Raw genomic sequence first — 24505 nt, 5'->3', positions numbered from 1 at the left:
AAAAGCAGTAAAGTATCTTACATGTTGTTTTGTACAGAACTTCATTAATTCATCAAAAATCTACAGAACTTAAAAATTTATAACATGTCCAACTATTCGTAAATATCTAAAAAAATATATTAAATAAATATGTAGTAGTTATGTTCTTATCCATAATTGTTTAAAACTAATTGAAAATACTAATAATAGCTTCAATCACAATTAAAACCGGTAAAAAATGATGAAAATTCTCAACTTACCAACAGGTTGAGCAAGCTTTCTTATAATCAACACAAAAATAAAAAGATATAGAAACTTCAAACCATCAATATCATTTTATATAAATATTAGTATAAATAAAAAAAATACAACCAATGTTTATATAGATTAGTCAATCAAATTCATAAACACAAAGTATCATCTAATATCGCAAATACATAGATAATTGATTTATGCATAAAAAATACACTGATGAATTAGTGAATATTGATTCATTACTTTGGTCAATGAAAAACCATTTTTTTTAGTAAGATAGATTAGTAATGCTGAGAAAAAATGTTAAGGTTTTAGGCTACAACATGATTTTTTTTAAATTTTTTATGTTTTATTATTATTATTATATTTTTTTTGAACAACTACAACTTGTCTTAATGGGTTAAAAAGATACTCGCATCATTTATCTAATTAGAAGATTGAAATTCCGATAATGAATAAATTATTATATATTGTATTATATTGTATGATATATACATATACTTATAAAACTAAATACTTTGTTATTTTTGCCTTAAAATTTGATCAGTTATAAATAATAGTCTTATTCTTCATACAGATTGAAGCATAACAAACATATATTTTTTTCGTTAATAATACTAATTATTACAATTTTTTAAAAAGTAGGTAGCTATAATTTCTCAAAGATGCCGTCTTTAATTTTATTTAATAAACTTTATATATATATATATATATATATATATATATATATATATATTTAATAATTTTTGGGGATATATATAAATAAGATAGAATATATATGTTTCGTTAATAATACTAATTATTACAAATATTCAAAAAGTAAGTAGCTATAATATCTCAAATATATAACACGTCTTTATTTTTGTTTAAGATTATTTTATATACGATATGATTTTATAAATTCTATATATATCTTTATTTAATATTTTTTATGGGATATATATAAATAAGATAGATAAATAATGCTAAAAAAATATGAAGATGTCATGTAAGGTTAAATCCTATGTGGCAAATTTATAAAATAGGTTTGAGTTTTTAGAGGCTCTAGAATCGTTCGGTTTCCTATTATTTTAATAATTATATCTATATCTATATCTATATCTATATCTATATATCTAATAAAACAGTAGTTATCCTAGCTTTTTAAAGCCATCCACCTCAACTCTAACTATCTTCAGACTTTGCCACGTAGGATTTTTCCTACGTGTCATCTCCATATTTTTTCCAACAATATTTATCTATTTATCTCAACTCAAACTATCTTCAGACTTTGTCACGTAAGATTTTTCTTACATGTCATCTCCATATTTTTTTCCAACAATATTTATCTATTTTATCTATAAATCTAATAAAAATAATAATAAAAAATTAAGTGATTTTGTTTCTATGTTATCTTTTTCGGTACCTATAAATAAACTTATTATTCCAAAACAATAACTTAACAATTTGTTATATTAAACAAATCCCGTATTAAAAAGAAAGATTTTCAAATTATTTTGTTTCTATGTTATTTTTTACAATGAATACATTTATTGTTCCAAATCATGAACTTAATAAATTAGTGTTTCTACAATATTATATTTGCAATATTATACTGTTGTAGATTTCAAGTTTAATGTTTATGTGATACAATATGCACATTATATGATCTATTGCCGATTTCCAAGTATATTTCTTTGTCCTTTTTAATACATACATGTAGATACATGTATTGTTTTAAATCAGTAACTTAACAATTTATTGTTTGTATAAAGTTGTCTTTCGATGTCTAATATAGGTCGTGGCCAACACCATATGCACTAGAAAATGGTAGATAAATTTCATGTTTTACTTATAGGCTTAATTATAGCTCTTAGATTTGTTCCCATATATAAGCTACCATGCTTTTGTGAGCGAGATAAGATACCCATAGTAGGATCATTCATCTACATGAAAATCTTAATTTAACTACATAATATCTAATATATGTTTCTGCATGTGATTTTGGGTTTTAAAGATTCATGTAAGTTGATTTTGTTCATTGTTTTTTTATATATAATTTCAAGACATGAGTTTAAAATAGCTTCAACTATTTCAAATATTTTGATATTTCTTTTCCAGATAGATGCAACATTAATTTGAATATAAGTATGTTCTTTGCAAATTATTGTAATATTAATTTGGTTTCTAATTATGTCACTCAATTACATTCCACCTAAAATTCTTATTCCATTCTTAATTCAAGAATACATGATAAAAAATTTTTAAATACGCATGACAAGGTATTTCTTACCTCAAATGTAAATATTGTTGTGATCATATGATATGTAGGTATAAGTGTCTTCTTAACTATCTGCTTTCAAATAATAGATGTAACAAATTTGCTCTGAAATCGTTGAGGTTATACGTTTAAGGTTACAAGAATTTAATAAAAAACTATTAAATATGTTTTTATATTGAACTTTTATTGAATTATTTATTGTAAATTTATGTTAATCCATGCAACGCACGGGGAAAAAACCTTGTATGTATATATATATATACACACCAATAAACTAAAACAAGAATGAGGCTTCTTTTGATCAACACGTGACGTGTTCTTAAACGATACGTGTTAGTCTAAATTTATATTTATCTATTTTTAAGATTTTAGATACCATATATACAATTAAAACTTTTAGATAATTGATTGATATATAGATATAGATTTCTAATATAATTTTGACTCTTATATTGAATACAATAATATCTACTTTCGGTACACAATGAAAACGCAACCTGCTTCAAAAACATGAACAAATGCTCACGACACCTAAAAATAGACAGAAATCACAGCCCGCATACCTCGTCGTGAAATGCACGGGCCTTCACTCTAGTGTTTGAGTATACCAATACTAATACCTACATCCTCACTTTCCCACATGATCTCTTACTTAATACTAATTGTTTTGGAAAAATTATAAATAATTACATTAATGTCGTGTAACAATTTACTTGAAGAACTATATTAATTAGTTTTCAATGTGGATGGAAGTTTGTAACGCTTAGACACATTTGTTTCGTAATTTTTCTATTTAGTTTTTCTTTTTTCAAACAAAATAATGTTTTTTCATAATGAAAACTCCAATATTTAATGTTTCGCAGAAGTTACTACCCGACCCATTTAATGTTCATGAATCTATAAATATAAGTAGGTAGTATTTCACTAATCTCCATCTTTATATCGAGATTCAAATAAAACAGATTTTTTTTCTTTTTGATTTTAAATGAAGATTTTTAGTGTTTTTATTGTGATGGTGATGGTAACGATGCTAATTGGTGTATCGAATTCTCAAAGACTAATATCACAAGAACCATACAAATGCTACCTTTATGATCTTGAACCTTGTGGTCACTCCTTGGTTAATCCCAACGAACCGCCAGAGAATAAATGTTAGTGTTTTGCTACACAATCGTCTATTGTGTTATTGTGTTTATAAACAAATCGATCATTTCCGTGATGTTGCTCATAATTGTGGAATCGATATTGACCCTATTTGTGATGATAAGTAACTCTTTTATGTAAGTCATATACATATACATATATATATATATATATATAATACTTACTTTGTTAAGTAATAAAAATTACCCATTCAAATTAATCATCTAGATGTTGCATGTTATTTTTAGAATATACTTTGTTGTGTTTATTTTTGATTTTTGGGTAGTGATAAATCTATAATAATTAAGATTATAAATTTAGACACCTTAAAAATTACCGTACTTATTTGAACACGATTAGTAAGAAGACAAACTTACTCTATATCATTATCATCCAACTATACCTACACATAATAAAATGGGAGCTGATTCTTCCACTGACATTTTTTATTCATATACTGAAGTATTATTCAAATGGACAATTATGCCCTTATGTTCTTTCTACCCAATTTTAAGTTTGACAGTCTCATCAATTCACTCCGGCGAGCACTTATACTCCTGCTGTAAATGGAGATAGCAAGAACAAAAATTTTCATTTTGGTGAAATACGAATGCTTTGCACATCTAGTAAACCATCAAAATCAAATATATATTACATATACGAACACACTTTTTTCTTTGAATATATTCTTCAAATGCTTATAAAATAATTTTTACTATCTCAGATTTTCCTAAAGTTAATTCCTATTATATTGAAATCAGTTTTACCAAAAGATGAAAAAAAAATAAAGATACATGAATTTAGATCTAACCCCTCACCATCCACACACAAGATGGGTGTAAATATAAAAAGATTTTCAAAACTATTGGGAAGGCATGTCGTTTTATCAATTCCATTTGGAAAGACCAATTATTTTTTAAGAGAAAAATCATCCAGAGGGAAAACATCTTTTTATCATGATTGAGATTGTGTTACTGGAGTTGTCATATGGAAGAAATAGGACGATGAATAATTTTGGGTGTCTCTTGACTTCCGAAAATGTAATATGAAAATAACTAAATTAATATAGGGGTATAATAGTCTAGTTGTAAATGATTTCCTTGTAGTAATAATAAACCTCAGTGAAAAAAATCATATAACGTCATAATAATCCCATAAAACTTTTTAGATTTTAAGTAAATAATAAACTTTTTAGGTTCTTTTTTGCTATTGACTTTTATGTTAACAAATTGTTAATATGTATATTTTTAAACACATTCCAATTATACAACCTAGTCTCCGTTATAACTTTGCGCCAGTTATAACTTTGCGTGCAAAATAAAATTTATTTTTAAAAGTGATTGGCCGCATAACGACTGCCGACCATTATTTAAAACCTTGCATGGTTCCAAGTACAGTAATTAACAACATCAAAAGACCAACAAGGTAAATGCTAAAAAACTACAACTAAACTTCAAGCAAATCCTCCATAAAACTACATCTAGCCCCATTAAAGTATAACTAAGACCTCCATTTATTTTTAATGGTAAAGTTACTCTTAAATTAAAGGGAGTTTAATCTTGTATGAGAAAGTGATAATAGATTATTATAAGAGTGTAAATGGATGATTTCGTACTTATTGGCGGTTCCCTAATGGTGTGAAGGATTCATTAGCTTCACGCCACCAAGTGTGAAATATGAAAGTGAGTGTCTGTTTTTCATTAGGGTTTAGAATGAATCCCTTGAGAGGTATTTATAGGCCTCTTCAGAAGGATCCAGACAACTGGAGGCTAACAGTTTTGTCAGACATGCAGCCGTTACTGTTGGACAGTTGTGCAACAGATTCTGGCTTAGAGGTACAAGTACGGGTCGTACGTACTAGTGCACGTTCTAAGTTGTACTTAGCCGCAACCTTCGTGACCAGGCAGCGGAGTCTATTGGTTTAGCTTGGTTTTGTCCTTTGCCTTAGTGAAGACTCCGGCTCATTATCAATACGTATAATCCGTGTAGTCCGGATGATTAAGGATGGTACATCATCATATATAATCCATGGAGTCCGGATGATTGAGGATGGTACACCATCAATTTAGCTGTAAGTGTTTAGACAAATTGGTTGAGCAATTATAGCCTCTTTGTTTGATAAGGCAATAACTATTAAAGTATAAGACTACAAGCTACAAAAAAGTGTGTTTATCGCGTAATAAGTGTGTAGAGTTCACTATAGATCTAGGTTGAGGGATCAACCCATTCATTAGGTAATCCAAACTGTTGGCTAAAACGAAAATGGAACTGAATTAATTCATTACTAACAGAGAAACTACAATGATATATTATCTACAATAATCTTGTTTAAGTACAAGAAATTATACAGATTTTTATCGATATAAAGAGTTTTCAGTACAAAAGTACAATCACCAAAAGGATTAAAGTAACGCTGCAAAACCTTGATGATGTCGGAGGTGCTTCTCCCACAGAAGTGGAATTCAAGGTATATACCACGAGCGGACTACGTACATGGTGGATTGAGTCTGTCCATATCAAAGACACACTCTTTACTGTAAACGGTGACTTAATTCTTCCTCTGACCGTCACACTAAAAGACATCTTCTCATTTACAGAGGTGAATGCTAGAGTGTTGGGCTCGACACTGATTCTCAAATCCTGGCTTCCTGTTACTGATACAGTGTAGGTTGAACGAGGTGGACCGACATTTGTTACAGTCCTTGGGAAAGTAATCTCAAATGCGGATTTCGTTTCAACTTGCACTGCCATGGATGGGTAGTTTAACTGTTTATGTGACGTTTTGAGTGGACAACTAGCACTGCCATTTGTGAATGTTCCAATGCTTGTCGGCATGTGGCACCATATGTTGCGGTAGTCATCAAGAAACATCTCATAGAGAAGACCAGGATCCGTGGCCTTTAAAGGATCGATATGGCCAGATCCATATGCAAATTCAGCATCTCTGTTAAGGCCAGCATTCATCTCCTTGGCTGCGTGACACAATCAAATAAGAAGCAATGACATGGCATATCTATCCATCATCTTCAAATGGGATTAGTTTCCTGGGATGTAACTATCTTTGACTGAATGTCTATAGTAGGAAAAAACTAAAGTTATGTGTATTGTATGTAAGCAACTTGAAAAAATGTTTATTGTATGTAAGAAAACATACGTGGCAACCATATACAGGTGCCACTTGTCAGATTTTAATTGGTTGAAACGAAATTCTTACATTTAATAAACATTATTTCAAAGTTATTTACATACAATACACACAACTTTAGTTATTTCCTACTATAAACATTCGTTCAAAGTTTCTTACATTCGAGGAAACTAATCCCTCTTCAAATTAGTTATATGCGCAACTGAGACATGATAAGTTTAATAAATACTCGTACATGATTCAATGGCTAGCTAGGTATATGTGATGTATCTGCTTTTGAAAAATACAATTGCTCCATTTATTTAAGTTAATTAGTAATCTGCTCTCGTATGTCGTTGCATTTACCTAACTGGGAGAATCATGTACATACCTTGGTGGTGTTATACAAGCATGATGTTTAATATTCGCGGTTTTATCAAGTGCTTTTAACTCTAATTTCAATAAATCCATTTCACTAGACCTAGACCACATGCCCCTTGGTTTAGGTTCAGACATGGTTTCTTTCCATTAGTGGCACAAGTTCAGTTGCTAATTTCTCAGTCACATGCAGTTTAGGTAGTTAAAATGCATATATTGTACCTGTAGTCATTAGTGCAGATTTAACTGCAGATGGAGACCAATTGGGGTGAAACGACTTGACGAAAGTCGCAGCGGCATTAACGTGTGGGCAAGCCATTGATGTCCCTGACATTATAGTGTACTTCGCATGCCTCTTGTCGTAAGATAATCCAGAAGGGGAACCTAATGGTGAAAAAGCAGCTAGAATTTCCACTCCGGGTGCTGTTACATCAGGCTATCATAACACAACACATTTATCAATCTCGTGAACCAATATAAAATGATTAATATAGATGAACAACTGTGATATTAATGATCTATCCTGGGTATCATGTTTCCAGTGTGTAATACATAAATTTAATAATGATCATTTCAAAGTGGTTTATGCTAACCAGTGGGGCTCAATGAAACACAAACAAGTAATAACAACTGTATACGATTGAATCAAACTCTGTACTATCGGTTGTAACACTAAGAATCACACAAGGATTCTCTGGCTAACTCTTACTCTAAAACCAAATCTGAAATCTCCTGTATATACTTATTTGTTGCCAGCGGTTTACTCCCAATCAACATGGTGCTTTTTTATAGCTAGATTAGTTTCCTGAATAGGGAATGTACGTCCTAAAAACTTTCGTTCAACAGTGTACATTTGAATTAATAATAATTACTGATCTGTAACAAAAATAAATTCAATTTCTTATTATCACAACGATTACTCGTGAATATCTAAAGTAATAATAATTACGTACCTTTACAATATCTGGTATTCATTTGGTTGGTCCCCGGGAAGAAAATGGAGCGATGAGAAGAGCTGCTGGATTGTAAATCTCTTCACTTTTAAAAAATTTGATTACAGGCTTTCTGTTTGAAAGATAAGTAATATCATTATGGTGGTAATTTAAGCATAAGACTAATTCCATACTAATAGTACGTACAAAGAAACGTTTACTTGAAAGAAATCATACCTTGCAGATTTTTTGTATGATTTGACAATGTTAATGTCACTAGTACTTAACGCTATAGCAGGTAATGGCACCACCTCAGATGTATTTTCTTCGTTTGGTATGATATAACCCGATGCTCCAAGATCTTTAGCTACCTTGAAGACATTTAATTGTATCACACAAAACCACCTTTTGTGTGATCATGGAACTCTCCACACAAAGTGCCGAACAATTCCTGTAACATAACTAAGTTGTATTATTCCTTTGTATCTGTTTTTATTCCTCTTTCTACATAGATAAAGAACAAGCATAATTACGTTGCATCTGATTCAGAGCACGTGTGGGTTACTTCTTTGCCGTAAACAAGAGGCATTTCTGCGGCACTCGAAGGGAAAGCAATAACAGAATTACCCTACAATTTTCAATTAGATCCATTAACTATATATAAATATATAATATTTAGAAGTAAATATGAGATTGTGTGTAACAGTGTACTCACCACTAGAATAGAACCATCCCCAAGAAGAATTTTATCAACAATTCTCCTGTCCGTGTAGCTTGCTGCAACGGTAAAGATCCACGGCACATCATCTGAAACAGAGTGTATTGCAGGACCAGAATTCCCGCCACTGTGGACTGTGAGTATTCCTTTCTCCATCGCGTGAAAAGATCCAATTCCAATAGGATCAGAGGTCAGCTCCTTTGGATGATCCCCCCCCAAGTGATATAGATATAATGTCAACTCCGTCAGCTATGGCATCTTGGAAAGCTGACATTATATCAATATCCATACAAAAAAATCCGCAAACTTTATAAACTGCAATTCTAGCTGAAGGAACGCCTCCCCTAGCGATTCCTTGTGCCAAGCCATAGAAGTTTGCATTCACTTCATTGCCGGCTGCAATGGATGCAACGTGAGTGCCGTGTCCATTATCATCTCTAGCAGAAAGTCCCGTGTTGTCAAAGCTAAGCACGTAAGAACGAGCACCGATAATTTTCCTATGGATGGACAAAAATGAAAACTGTTTTAGTTTCTAAACTTGTATGTATCCATGGGTATTTATCATATTTGTAAATTGATTTTACTCATTTAATGATTGTTGTCGAGATCACATTCAGCAAGTAATATCAGAGCAATCAATTACAATGGTTCAACGTGATTCGATATGGAGATGTTCGATGGAAAAAATGACTTTGGATAATGGTGGGCTTAAAAGGAGCATTGATCATGTCTTATTGCACGAATGAGTCGTTGCTCTATCCAGACAAAGTCAGATATTTTGGAGAAACTTGATAGTGCCAACAACCTTAGCGTTGGTGACCGAGTTCAGCTATTAATTGACCCGGGAAAAAAATTTGAAGATCACAGATTATATGTCAGACCAGTTGGGGCTTTTGTTGTGGTTTTGGATCATGAACATAGTCCCCTCACCTTTTTGACATAATTTCTTAAAACGCATGCTTTTGTTGAGACTCTGATGTATGTAAGGAAAGCATCTCAAAGGAGAAAATTCTTGTAGCAGTAACCATAAAGATGACTCTGGTGAAGGGTTCTCCGTAAAAAGGTAAAGATGAAAAGAAGTGTTGGTCGTGTCAACACTTAAAATACTATATTGATCATGTTGATCATAAGTGTTTGAATAGACTTTCAAGTTTATTAGTAAAGAAAACAAGTAAAACTTTAGGGGGTTTAATGAAAAATAATTACAAATGGCAAGTCAAAGAAAAAAAAAATAGAAAGTGGGGGTTCTCAAGAACCCCTTACTCCAAGCTTTTGGTGTCTCCATGTTGGCATCCTACATGGCAAATAAAGTGCAAGACATGGGGTTCTCAAGAACAGAAGCTAAGCATGGACGATGATGCTAATGTACAAGCTAGCTACAAAAAGTAGTGTGTCTAACTATCGCTCGCCTGATAAGTTTGTAGAATTAATTCACTATATATATTTGGTTGAGTGATCAACCCATTCATTAGGTAATCCAAACTGTTGGATATATTATACGACAACAAAACTGAATTTCACTAGTTACAGAAAAACTGAAATGATAAAAAAAAAAAAAAAAAAAAAAAAAGAGATCTACGATAATCTTGATTAAGTACATGAAATTCTTCTAGAGGTTTCAATACAAAAGTACAATCACCAAAAGAATTACATGACTAATGCTGTATATCCTTGGTGGTGTCGGGGGTGCTCCTCGAGAGGTGGCGTTCAAGGTATATACCACGACTGGACTACGGACATGGCGAACGTAATCTGTCCATATCAGTGACACACTCTTTACTGTTCGTGGTGACTTGATTCTTCCTCTGACAGTCACACTAAACGATATTTTTTGGTTTAAAGCAGTGAACTGTAGATTCTTGGGCTCCACGGCGATTTTCAACCCCGGGATTCTTGTTACCGATACAGTGTATGTTGACTGAGCTGGACCGACATTTGTTACGGTCCTTGGGAAAGTAACCACAAATGAGGATTTCGTGTCAACCTTCACTGCCATAGATGGGTAGTTGAGTTCTCTAAGTGTCATCTTAACTGGACAAGTAGCACTGCCATTTGTGAATGTTTCAACGCTTTTTGGCATGTGGCACCAGATCTTGCGGTACTCATCGAGAGATGTCTCATAGATAAGACCGGGATCCGTAGCCTTCGCAGGATTGATATGGCCAGAACCATACGCGAATTCAGCATCCGTGTTCAGGGTCGCATTCATTTCCATGGCTGTGACACAACTAAATAAGAAGCAATGACATGGCATATCTATTTTATCTTCAAATTAGTAGTGACATATTGTAACACCCCAACAAGGCGGAATAATGGGATGCCACAAGAAAAGCACAACACGACATGGAAATTAAGTAGAGACAAACCTAGATGCATTATATGGATTGGAAATCCACACATGTTAATCAAGTTACAATTCCGAGACCATACAAAAATGCATAAGGAGCACGACCATCAAACGTTTACAAAAGAGAGGACAAAAGATGGTATATGATCCTAAGCATAACCCATAAGCGGGAATGGTGAATCACGGATCCACAGTAAGGTCCAAGTCCAACCCTAGCATGCAAACAATCAGTCATCATCCAACATGTCTTTGATTCACCTGTTCACCTAAAAAGTGTACTAAAAACAGTCAACATAAAGTTGGTGAGTTTGTAGGTTTAAGTAAGGAGAATCAAGTGTGTCGGGTTAACAACCGTTAACGTTATACGAGGATTATTAACGTTCAATAACGCGGGCTCAACAACCCAATACGTGAGTATATAGATACCCATAACGTGAGTATAAAGATACCCAAAACGTGGATCTAACAATCCATAACGTGAGTTTAACAACCCATAACGTGAGTATAGAAATACCCATAACGTGGATTCAACAATCCATTACGTGAGCATATATATGTAATAAACGTTTCAATAACACGTATCACAAGCAAACAATTAGGGAGTTATCATCTCGCTCAATATAATAATCAATCGTATCAACCGACAAGTATTTAACAAACGAGTACACTCTCCACCCCAAATAAAGTAAACGTAGGGGCTACGAAACTCACCTTTGCCTCGTATTGTCAAATAAATGTTGGATTATAAATACTTGATAAGTTATGAGTATCCGAAAATCTTCAACGATCACGACCTATATTTACATCCATATAATTCGTGTATTAATACAAATGCGTTATTTAGGTTATATATATATAGATTCACTTATATATACATATGCATATATATATACATAAGTCTATATATATATACGTATATTACCTTAACGTTTATCCATTACAAATAAAATTAGGTTCTTTTTCTCGATTTTTATATTAACGTGAGTATGGTATATGTATATAACTCTTCATATATATATACCTATGTACGTATGCATACGACTCGACCCATTAAACGACCCAAACTAGATCCTCAATGGATCAGTGTCCCAATTCAAGAGTTAGCCCAATCGGCCCAAAGAGGAAGCCCAACTCAAAGTAGAAACCGAAATGAAATAAAAAGGAAAGAAAAGAAGCAGATACACGTATAGATATATATATATATATACTCAAATTGTTCAATTTTTCTTTAGTCAACAAAACAGTTTTTGGGTTCTTCCTCCACGCCACCCCACAGCTCACGACTCCAGCAGAGACAGAGGGGCCCACATGGGACTGCGCGAGACGCAAGAAGAGAGGGAGAAGCTAGAAGAGAAGACTGAAAATCGGCCTCAACAAGGCGGCGTAACTTACGGTCCTACCACCGTAAGTTACGGTGGTTATAGTTCTGACCAGCGTAATCTACGGCCAGACCACCGTAGGTTACGGTGGCCTGGATCTTCAGGTTTTTGGCGTCCAGAGTGGCGTAAACAGGGGGTTTCAAGCGTAATGTTCAAATCAAAGATGGAGAGGGGCGTAAGGTACGCTTAATTGGGGCGTATTTACGCTGGTGCAGGGTTAAGGGGGCGTAAAGGGCGCCCAGAATGGCGTAATGTACGCTGGTTCAAAACAGGGACGATCTGGGTAACTTTCTGGGCAGAACAATGAAGAACACCACCAGTTGACTTTTAGTCAACTTTGACTTTCATGCTACAAACCCTAAATTCGAGCTAAGGGATCGATTTGAGGCATTCAGAAACATGATTTTGTGCTTAAGAACTTAAATGAACGCTAGCCATTCCAAATCCCCAATCAGAATCGATCAGATTCATAGATTTGCAAAAATTCTCTATTTTGACCTATTCTATTTTTTTTTTTTTATAAACCAAAACCCTAATTTTCAGTTTTAGTATGAATTGGCCCGAAACTTGACCATGAGCCACTTGTATTAGACTAGAAACGTGTTTTCAAAGATATCCACTACAAAAATTTGACCCATAACATCATTTGGGTATAAAACCCGGTTTTGACCCACTTTGTCCATAAGAACCCTAATTTTTACCCCTTTAATTGTTTGACTTGGAATTTGACTCGATATTGCTCATATATGACTAGAAATGAGTTTATAAACATGAAATGATGAATTCAAGACTAGGCTAACTTACCGAATCCTCCAACAAGCTCAAAAACCCGAATTCTTGCTATATTACCCAATTTCTTGCACTTAGACTTTTGATCTTTGAATATGATTGTTAAATGATGATGAAGATGATGAATTTATGACTAATGTAGTTAGAACAACATTTAATGATGATGATTTGCTAGAGAGAGGGAGACATGAAAACCTTGCATTAAGTGTGTGTGAGAGAGAGAGAGATAGGTGGATGGAAGGATTGAATGAATGGATGAGGGTGGAAGGAGTTGATTGGGTAGGTGGATAGGGTTGGTTCATGGGTCATGGGTTGACCCATGGATCACCCGACCACATTACTAGTTATCAATTAAATCATTTCACGTTCTAACCCGATCAATACATTCACATGATCTCGTTTGGCATAAAAGCACGTCATAAATTCATTTTCAAATGAATTAATTATTTAAACTACTAGAGAAATTTGCCATTCAACACATTAGGTCAACGGTTCAGGAATTAATTAATCACGTTAAATCACGTTTAATAAAAGACAAACGGGTCTAATTTTTACAAATGTTACACATATATGCAGCAACTGAGACATTATAAGCTTGATAAATATACATGATTCAATGGCTAGCTAGATATGTGATGTATCTGCTTATGAAAAATATAATTGATCCATATAAGTAATATTAAGTACTCTATTCTCATATGTCATGTACCTAACTGGGAGAATGATGTATATATATATACCTTGGGTGTATTACCATAGCACCAAATTTTTAGCTAGTAAAAATTTTTATTAACAAATTCTAACAATAAGTGCTCTTAATTCTAGCTTAATATGTAAATTTCTTCTGCTATATAGACCACATGCCCTTTGGTTTAGGATTTAGAACACGGTTCCTTTCCATTACTGACAGCAATGTGTCCTTTACACACACACATCTATATATGTATACACACGCCCTACTTTACCTGTAGTCATTAAAGCAGATTTCACTGCAGATGGAGACCAGTTGGGGTGAAAAGACTTGACGAAAGCTGCAGCGGCACTAACGTGTGGGCAAGCCATTGACGTCCCTGACATTATATTGTACTTCACACGCCTCATGTCATAAGGTACTCCAGAGGGGGGAACAAATGGTGAATAAGCGGCTAGAATTTCTACTCCGGGTGCTGTTACATCAGGCTATCACAGCACAAACATATTTATTAATCTCGTGAACCAATACAGAAAGATTGCTAAAGATAAGCAATTGTGAAATGACCTATCCTGGCTATCATGTTTCCAGTGTTTAATAGAGTACTTAACTTAAAAGCAATCTTTCCTAGTAGTTTATTTCAGATTATCTTGGGTTCGAATCAAACATTTTTATTTAACAAAAGTCAACAACACAAACTTACACTTTTTATAAGTTGAATTATGTTGAATGTTACAATGCGCGTGGACACTTCTATTTATACACATATTTCCTAACCATTTTGACTTTTTCCAAAAGTCACAACTTTTCATTAATAACTACCTATAACCAAAATTAACCACCATTCGGTTATTGACTCTATTCTTTGAAATACTAAACCCCTTAACTTATACACTTTACATCCACGACTCTAAATACATAATCTAATAACACAACAACCCCTATACTTCGATCATATCTACATGCATTAATGGATTATAACATCCAATATAAAATCAGAACAATTTTGCACTGTTGGTATAGAGACAACAGAAACATATATCTTTACAATATCTGGTATTGATTTGGTTGGTCCCCGGGAAGAAAATGGAGCAATAAGAGGAGCTGCTGGAATGTGAATCTCTTCACTTTTCAAAAGTTTAACCACAGGCTTTCTGTTTAAAAGACAAGTACTCGTAATTGTTAGGGCGATAGATTAAGCATAAACTTAATACTACAAAGAACATTTACTAGAAAAACATCATACCTTGCATAATTTTTGTAGGTTTTGACAGAGTTAATGTCATTAGTACCTAATACTATAGCAGGTGATGGCACGACACCAGATGTATTTGTTTTGTATGGTATAATATATCCCAATGCTTGGGGATCTTTAACTGTCTGGTTAAAGATGTCTGAATCACACAAAACAACCTTTTGTTTGATCAAGGAACTCTCTAAGCAAGCGGGTAAACATCTCCTGTTAGCATAACAAAGATGCATTATACCTTTGTATGCATTTTTCATCTTCTACTTGTATAAAAAAATAACCAGAATATTTACATTGCATCTGATTCAGGACACGAGCGGGTCACTTCTTTGCCATAAACAAGAGGCACATCTGCATCACTTGATGGGAAGGCATTAACAGAATCTCCCTACCACATTCAGTTAGATCCATTAACTATATAACTAACCTAGAAGTAAATATGAAATTGCGTGTAACAATGTACTCACCACTAGAATTGTACCATCCCCAAGAATAATTTGATCAACAATTCTTCTGTCCGTATAGCTTGCTGCAACGGTAAAGATCCACGGCACATAATCTAAAACAGATTGTATCGGAGGACCAGAATTCCCGGCAGCATGGACTGTGAGTATATCTTTTTCCATTGCATGAAAAGACCCAATTCCAATGGGATCAGTGGTCAGCTCCTTTGGATAATCTCCCCCCAGGATATAATGTCAACTCCATCAGCTATTGCATCTTGGAAAGCTGACATTATATCAATGTCCAAACAAAAAACCGTGCAAACTTTATAAACTGCAATCCTTGCCGAAGGTACGCCTCCCCTAGCAATTCCCTGTGCTATACCGTAAAAGTCTGCATTCACTTCATTTCCAGCAGCAATGGATGCAACATGAGTGCCGTGGCCATCGACATCTCTGGCAGAAGCTTCGATGTTGTCAAAGCTATACCCGTAAGAACGAGCACCGATAATTTTCCTATGGACGGACGACATTAAAAATTGTTTTAGTTTCTAAACTAGTATATATGTATGGGGGTTATCATATTTGTAAATTGATTTGACTCATTTTATGAGAATTTGTTGTTGAGATCACATTCAACAAGTAAAATCAGAGCTAATTAATTACAATGGGTCTACGTGATTCAATATGGTGGGTTTAAAAGGAGGATTGATCATGTCTTATTGCACGGATGAGTCGTTATTCAGTCCAGACAACATTATCAAATAAAGGAAAGTCAGATATTATGGAGAAACTTGATAGTGCCAACAACCTTAGCATTGGTAACCAAGTTCAGGTACTATAATTGATATGGGAATAAATATTAAAGATTACAGATTATATGTCAGACCAGTTGGGTCTTTTGTTGCGGTTTTGGATTATGAAGATAGTCCCCTCACCTTTTTGACATAATTTCTTAAAACTCATGATTTTGTTGACATAATTTTGGTTGTGTCAACACTTAAAATACTATATTGATCATAAGTGTTTGAATCGGGTAAAGTCTACATATGACCCATAGTAAGAGTCTTGTAAATGATAGTTGTTCAACACGGTTTGAGTCCTGCTAAACTGTGGCATTGTAGATTGACAGACAGTTTTATGGGAACCTAAAGCAATACACCTCTAAGTTTATTGAAAACTGTGTGTATGGTAAGAATCATATAGCTATATTTACCAAGGAAAACACAAAACTGAAGGTATAGTGGGCTATGTACATTCTGATTTGCAGGGGGCCTGCAAGGGTGGAGCAAGGTACTTCATGTTGACGTTTGATGACTAATCAAGAAGAGTGTACTTGGATTATGTGATCAAGACATAGAATGATGGGCTGAAGCTACACGAACTTTGCTCTATTTTATAGACCGATCCCCTTAATCAGAAATATGGTTTAAAACACCTATCCGGAAGTTTGGGCTAGTGATCAAGCAGACTACAACCATCTCAGAGTATTTGCAGGTTCCATTGCATATGCACATTCGAACTTATGAAAGCTTGAACCAAGAGCCCAAAAGTGTATATATTTACGCTATATCTAAAGTGAGTTAATAGTTACGAACTTTTGGAGATTAGATGATGACAGACCACGCTTAAGCTGTTGATTATAAGGATGTTCTGTTAGAACATAAATATGATGTAAAAAAGCCCGATGAGTCGAGTCAACTTAAGTGAAAGTTTTCGTGATGCTTAAACTACAGAAAAACATAGTACATCAAATATGAAAACATTGAAATGGTGAAGACTCATTAGTCCAGGTCAAATGAAACACACTAAAAGGATTACTAACTCCTTAGAAATAAAAATAAGGCAACCTATTAATCGGGCATCACAGTAATATGACGGGCCGTCGCCTCGTTGGTTAGCTACCTTGTTGGGCACCCATTTGACCCGCATTCCTAAAATGACCCGCTTGAACCCACACCCGTTTTGATCCATTATCCAAACCCGCCCGACCTGCCCCTTTTGCCAGGCCTACCTATGAGTTGAGCATCACAGTTAAATGATGGGTCCGATGCCTCGCTGGTTAGATACCATGATGAGGACATGAAGTATATGTAATTTCTTCAAAGACTAGATTAAGTTAAATAATTGAACTTACTTGTTACACGAGAAATTATAGCCACCTGCACATTTCCCTCTACACTTTTTTGGAACAGGGCCAAAACCTTCATCGCTAAAGCTCTCAGATTCTGGCCAGATGCCGTGATCAATTACTCCAATTATAATATCACTCTCAACCGTAGGGCATCTTTCGGTCTTTCTTGGAAGTCCCATGAAGTCCCATGACCTTGTTGTTTGAGGCCGGACCTTTTGATTGGGAAACACTGAAATGACCTCATCAAAACCTGTTGGGATTTCAAATATTCAGTTGATCACTTCCAGGTTTGTCATACTAATTATGGATACTTCCAAAATCATCATATTAATTATGAATACTTCCAAAATCATCAGCCAGGCTATATTAAATAGCATAAGATAACTAAAGACTTACCGTTGAGCTTTTCCCGTTCTGCTGATGTGAGGTATGCAGCAAATCCATTGATGTTCTTTGTGTAGCTCCTTATAATAGATTTGTTTGCATAGCTGTTAATTTTTGAGATATCAATCAATCAATGAAATATTCACTACAGGTTTTGAGATCCAAAACACTAAATCAAAGATATACCTCGGATCAACCACTTGTTTTATAAGCCGAGAGTGATGTGATGTAGGTGAGTATTCCCCTTCAGGGAGAGATCCCATATATACTATATAGAGCTGAAAAGAATGAACTAGAGTATATTAGAAATGCAATATAGTATAATCATGGAAACAACACCTAGCAAACTATAGCCAACACGGGCACACAGATCAAATATTATTGCGGAAAAGGAGTTTTGGGACTCGTTTGAGAACGATGAACTTGAATGTGCTGGTGTTGAGATGGTTCGTCATACTATTTACTCGAAAGGACTTCTGTTGCCTTACTATCCCAATGCACCTGAGCTTGCTGTTTAAGGTACCTAACTGATTGAATACCATCACTCCGGCCAACAATGGACACATTTTCTTTTTGTTGTTCAAAATGTATATATTTGTGCCAAGGACCAAAGATGGTGTGACAAGGCATCCAGGTTTTACTGATGAGACCAGGTTCAACCCCCGGCGAGATTTCATTATTTTGTAATGGTGCAACTAGACCATTGGGTCTGGGCTTATTTGTTGTTGGTCAACCCGGTGGAGTTCCGGGCTTTGTAATCTAAGATTTGTTAGACTTAAAAAAAAGTACATTTATATGTATGTATTGTATATATTTGTGTTATGAGTACTAACATGACAATAATTGATGAAATGCCACAGGTCAGGGAATTCAGGGAACGGTGCTTCCTGGTTATCCAGAATCGTTGTTTAGCACAATGTTCGGAACCAAGGGTGGTAAACCGTTTTTTGACACGCACCAAAGGGTTTATAGATACAATGAAGGTGATATATTAGCCTTGCCTGCTGCTGCAGTTCACTGTACCTATAATGATAGCAACTCACCTTTAGTTGCCATTGTCCTTCAATTAGTGATGCCAACCAACTTGACAATAACTTTAGGGTAACTATTTTATTCCTTTAATTTTTTTTTTTTACAAAATTCGAGTCCATCTCAACCATTTTTGATATCTTTATCTTGTGAGAAATTCTTCCTAGCAAACTATAGCCAAACATTCACAAAATCCTTAACGAGGTTTTAACTTATGTACGATGGATCCAATTCAAGTCAAACATACCAGCTGTTCTATTACAAACTTCAAAAAACATATATCAGTTCTTATGAATCTTTTTTTTTTAATTTCATCTAGCAATATCGTATTCACTCATCAATGCTATAAAATTTCCTACAAAGACCAAATAACAGAAAGTAGAGACCGATTAACTAGCTAGAAATTACCTCCCGTTCTTGATTAGTCGTAGAGGCAACGAGAGCGGAAGTGATAAGTATCCATATCGTTAAACAACCGATCAACGAATCCATGTTTCTTCTTCCTCTCTACTCTCTAGCTAATTAACTGTTGCTGATCGACCATGAAATCTGGTGAGCAATGTGGATCAGTTGCAGATCTCTATCTAGCTAGTCAATTTAACACTAACGTAACTATATAAATTATATCTATCTATCTATCAAAATGATTGAAGGGTCATTTTATTGTGAACTTCCGCTCTCTCGAAAATATAATGATTGAGTAACTTAATTTTTTCTGTGGACCAGTAATATATCACGACATACACACACACACACTTTAAAACGCTGCTGCTGTATATGGTTTTACTTTTCAGTTTGATTCTTTTCTTTCTTTATTAAGCCTTTGTGTAACACTCATTTTCTCAGGTTTGAAAACTTGTCTATATATATATAGGAGATAGATAATGATGTTACTAATATTTTACTACATGCATATAAAGTGGTAGTCTATGTACTAAGTACCAATCTCTTAGAATTTTCTGAAAGTAAACTACAAAATTTAATATGTACACCAATTAAGTTTGAAATTTAAATACAAAAATTTCCAGTCACTACTCAAATACTCAATATATGATTCTTTCTATTTGACGTAAATTACACTTTTAGTCCTTAAAGTTGACACGTTTTTTTTAGTCACTAAACTTCAAAAAATGCAAATTCTTGGTTGCCACTTTTTTTTTCCACATTTGGTCATTGCGTCAATTTTGTTAGCTTTTCTCCGTTAACTTGCCCACATTCGTTATTTTTTTTCAATTTTCATCCTTCCTATTGACTCCATTATTAGCCTTCCGCCCTTACCCCTAATCTAGGTAGAGAGGCTGCTTCCTAAGGACCTCCAACCTAGGGTTTTACCCTTGAAAAAAATAATCTCGACGGCTTCGCCTGAGAAGAAAGCCGGAATCTCTCAGATCTAGATCTCTAGAGAGAGAAACTTGAAAAAAAAAACCTAACGAAAAGATAGTTTACATCATACCTCCCTTAAACCCGGGCGCTCGCCTAGATTGGGTACCATTGTTGTTGCTATTGATTCCATGATTAAAAATGATAATCGACCCAACTTCAAGTCTTAAATATTGTTTTTGACCTACTAGTGAAAATACATATTCATTTATTGTGTTTTGAAACATTTTTTTTTATGTTTACAGTTTGCTACTCTATTGGTTATAAAGTAATTTGATTAGATGAAATAAATATTTTTGTAAAAAGTTAGATTATTTTATTTAAAAAGTTGATTTCTTTTAGTGACTATGTTTAAATTTTTTGAATATTTTTATGTTTATTTTAACCGTAAATATTTTTATTTGTGTTTAAACCAGATATTGTAATGGTTATCCACAGTAACGTTGTTCTAGGTTTTTTTTCTTTTAATAATCGATAACGCCTTATAATTTAACCGTATAAACTTTTGTGTGTGTTATATAAATTTGTTATAAAACATATAAATAGATTTAGTTTTAGATATACTTTTAATTGATATAGTTTACACCAACTACTATACAATACAAAAAAAAAAAATTACGGTCAAGGTTAAAAGTTAAATACTATGAAAAAATCAAAATATAACATTTAAAATAGGACGAATGAAGTATTTACATAGAAAAAGTAAGATAAAGTACAATTTACATCGCTGAAGTTTGATCAATCGTCAATTTTAATTATAGAATAATGGGAAGGAGGAAAAGTGAAAAAAAAAATAAAATAAATAAATAACAAATGTGGTCAAGTTAACGAAGAAACACTAACGAAGTTGACGCGGTGATCAAAAGCGAAATAAAAAAGTGACAAGTTTAGTATAGAATTTGTAAGTTTTGAATTTTAGTGGCTATAAAAGAAACAAATACCAAGTTAAAGGATTAAAAGTGTAATTTGCCCTTCTATAAAATTGGTATTAAATAATTAGACTCTGAACAAACTTATTATTATGAAAAATTAATCACTGCACATTATTACATATACCCTGTACAAATGTACAATAACCTTACTACACGTTTAGAACATAAATATGGAAACAATTCGTCTTGCATAGAAATAAACACATTCTTCGTTACAGCTTGATTCTTAACTTGCCTAGACACGGTAAATAAAGAAAAACAACTAATTACTTATTAATGGATAAAACTCACACACCTAATTAGTAAACAAACTCATCACTTACCATTCAAGCTAATTAACCTAGATAACCTAGAGAACTAGCTAGTAAAAGTATTTTATTCAAAATCAGAATTAAAATGATACTTTCATCGATCAAGGTGGCGCCGTTCCATGTTGTTGCTTACGTGGCCTTCCGCGCGGCCTCTTGGCCACCGCCACATCTGCTTGTTGCTTCACAACACTGCTGCCTCCCCTGTTATTCTTTGGTGTTTGCGTCGTGGTCGGATTCTGGCTAAATGGCCTCTTGGTGACTTTTTGTAGCCACATCTTGTTTTCACTTCTTAAGAACTTGAAAACACATGTATCGCCTTCTGATAAGTTATTACTTCTCTTGAAATCAAGCCACCCGGACGATAAAAAGTACCTTGCTGTCGGATTGCCTCTATCCAACCCCACGCCCATCAGCCATTCGTGTCCTCCTAAACCCTTGAGTATTACGGTCTCTTTATCTTCTATTTTCGCCAAACGAACAAAATCCCTTGGAAGCCGCTGTTTTTTTAGCAACACATGTAAAGATTACAGCATTAGCTAGTTTAAGTGACAAAAACTTGTTAATGATCTAGAATATATTTTTTGTATTAATTAATTGTGATAAAGCTAGCTTAATTAATTACCAGCATAGTGTTATGGGATCTAGAAATAACTGATATGAAAAAAGGATCATCATCATCATCATCAAGAACAAGAACATCAGCTTCAACCGGGGGCAATTGCAAGCTTCTTTCACATCCATTTGAACTATACACTGACATTTTGATGCTACCTATACATGGATGATCAACTATCTTAAACAAAAGCATCTCCCCAAAATGAAACTGGGCATCTTGAACCACATTCATCCATCCGTTTGCAAACCATAAACCTTCACCAAATTTTTCGACTTTAATCTCCCATGAATAGCCTCCATTTGCCGATAAAGTAATCGGGTCCTTAGGTACTTCGTTATTGAAGTACTTGGTGGCAGCCGTAGATGGGATTCTCTGCAAAATAGGAAAATAAATTCATGAAAAAGTAACAAATTAAAGAAGAAATATATATATATATTGGCGGAGAATTAATGAGTGAGATCGAAGATATGATGTACTACTTACTAGTTCAGCAGACGATGGATCGAGCAGGGTGATCCAAAACAGAGAAGGCGGCCGACGATGAGCCATTTGAAATTTCGTACAACAATTATTTAGCTAGAATCTGGAAACTATACGAATTTCACCAAAACTGATCTTAAGGCTTAGCTTTTGTTGAAAATAAGTAAACGTTTTAATTATAAGGCGTTAGTTCAATCTGTTTTGGGCACTTAAACACTCAACCACATGATGTTTTAAGATGAAGAATTTTTTTTTTTTTTTTAATTTTATGCAAAACTGATCATTGATCATCTTCTACACAAAAATAGAAAAGCTTGAGTGGAAAGTTTGTAGAGATGAACATACATTAAATATCCTATCAATTATTATTTTTTTCTTTAGGACCATGTAGTGTTACTTTAAGTTCATGTCTGCCCTTCTACTTGATACGTATAATTACTTTTAAAAAACGATAGGTCACATTTTACACTAAACAATGTATACATAAGATTTTGTAAGTTAGAAATGATTTTTTTTTTTTTTGGGTATATGCATTTCAATTAACTCATCAGCGCCGGTATAGTACCCATCACGCGGGTTATTTGAAATTAACTTATACTTTTGTTAATGGGACTCTTGTATTATTGTTGTTGGTCATTGAGAAGTTTGGGTCAAAGTCATATGGGTATGACGTACATCTGACTCTTAAAATGTTGAGTCATCACAAATAGTTTATATTGATAGTATATATGGGAGATCTCTATATATATATGGTTCATTAGGGGGAGGGAGTGGATGCAGGGGAAGTGGTCGCGGGTCCGCGCGGTAACACCGCCGCCGGCGGTTCATCGCAGGAGAGAGAAGAAGAAATGGGGTAGAACCCCGAAGGGGGAAGAGAGAGTGAGAAAGGAGGGAAGATAGAGGGAGAAGCTGATTGGATGGTTGAGGAATTTTTTTTTATTCAATCTGAACCCATATGGCCATATATATGTATAATATGTATGTATACATATGAAATGGAGAAGACGATCTGTGCAATTTTTATAATATTTTAATTATTAGTAATTGCAATTCAGCCCCTGCACAATTTATCTATTAATTACAATTTAGTCCCTGGACTATATAAAGTTCACATATATCTTTTTTTATATTATTAATTGGATATATATATATAAGTTTTAGTCTGTATAGTTTTTAAAAGTATATAGTATTAAAAATAAATGAAAAAGAAATGATGAGGTGGAGATGAGGGAAAGTGGCGCAATGATTTGGTGAAGATGGAGGAAGATGGGGAAAATTAAGGTGTAAGAATTTGATTGGTTAGTGTTGGGAGAGGATGGGTAACCACTCTCTCCCCCATCTGTTGTATGTTAATTACAATTTAGTCCCGTTAGTAATGTTGTATGTTAAGACCATGGAGATCAGATGTTGCAGGTTGTGTGGCTGATTCTTTTCTTTTCTTTTTTACCTCTCATATATATACATAAACAAATTAATGACCATCTGACTACTAGCTAGATTAATGTACTTCATGTAACTTTTTTGAAAAATTCATTACAATATTAATTAGCTA

General features: G+C 33.9%; 3 protein-coding genes across 3 annotated transcripts; all 3 read right to left on the bottom strand.

Annotated features, from left to right (window-relative positions):
• Window positions 1–6010: 6010 nt before the first annotated feature.
• On the bottom strand, window positions 6011–8945 carry LOC122597424 (subtilisin-like protease SBT4.3). Its single transcript, XM_043770020.1, has 5 exons — window positions 8787–8945; window positions 8605–8699; window positions 8012–8015; window positions 7362–7575; window positions 6011–6609 (listed from the first exon to the last, which is right to left on the bottom strand). The coding sequence occupies exons 1-5, from the start codon at window positions 8943–8945 to the stop codon at window positions 6011–6013; spliced, it is 1071 nt and encodes a 356-aa protein (XP_043625955.1).
• A 28-nt stretch (window positions 8946–8973) lies between these two features.
• Window positions 8974–18477, bottom strand: LOC122597423 (subtilisin-like protease SBT4.3). The gene is given in 12 exon segments (XM_043770019.1): window positions 8974–9286; window positions 10046–10083; window positions 10441–11006; window positions 14270–14483; window positions 15032–15149; window positions 15242–15454; window positions 15538–15632; window positions 15712–15932; window positions 15935–16203; window positions 17825–18071; window positions 18218–18309; window positions 18392–18477. Coding segments are annotated over 12 exon segments (2463 nt in total). The 5' UTR covers window positions 18469–18477.
• Window positions 18478–21958: 3481 nt separating this feature from the next.
• Window positions 21959–23022, bottom strand: LOC122597421 (putative B3 domain-containing protein Os04g0346900). The gene is made up of 3 exons (XM_043770018.1): window positions 22957–23022; window positions 22480–22845; window positions 21959–22354 (listed from the first exon to the last, which is right to left on the bottom strand). The coding sequence occupies exons 1-3, from the start codon at window positions 23020–23022 to the stop codon at window positions 21959–21961; spliced, it is 828 nt and encodes a 275-aa protein (XP_043625953.1).
• Between the last annotated feature and the right edge of the window lie 1483 nt (window positions 23023–24505).

Source organism: Erigeron canadensis, chromosome 4 (assembly GCF_010389155.1).
Source record: "Erigeron canadensis isolate Cc75 chromosome 4, C_canadensis_v1, whole genome shotgun sequence".
Taxonomy (NCBI): domain Eukaryota; kingdom Viridiplantae; phylum Streptophyta; class Magnoliopsida; order Asterales; family Asteraceae; genus Erigeron; species Erigeron canadensis.
Note: the sequence above shows the minus strand (reverse complement) of the source record. Positions and strands in the feature narration are given on the sequence as shown.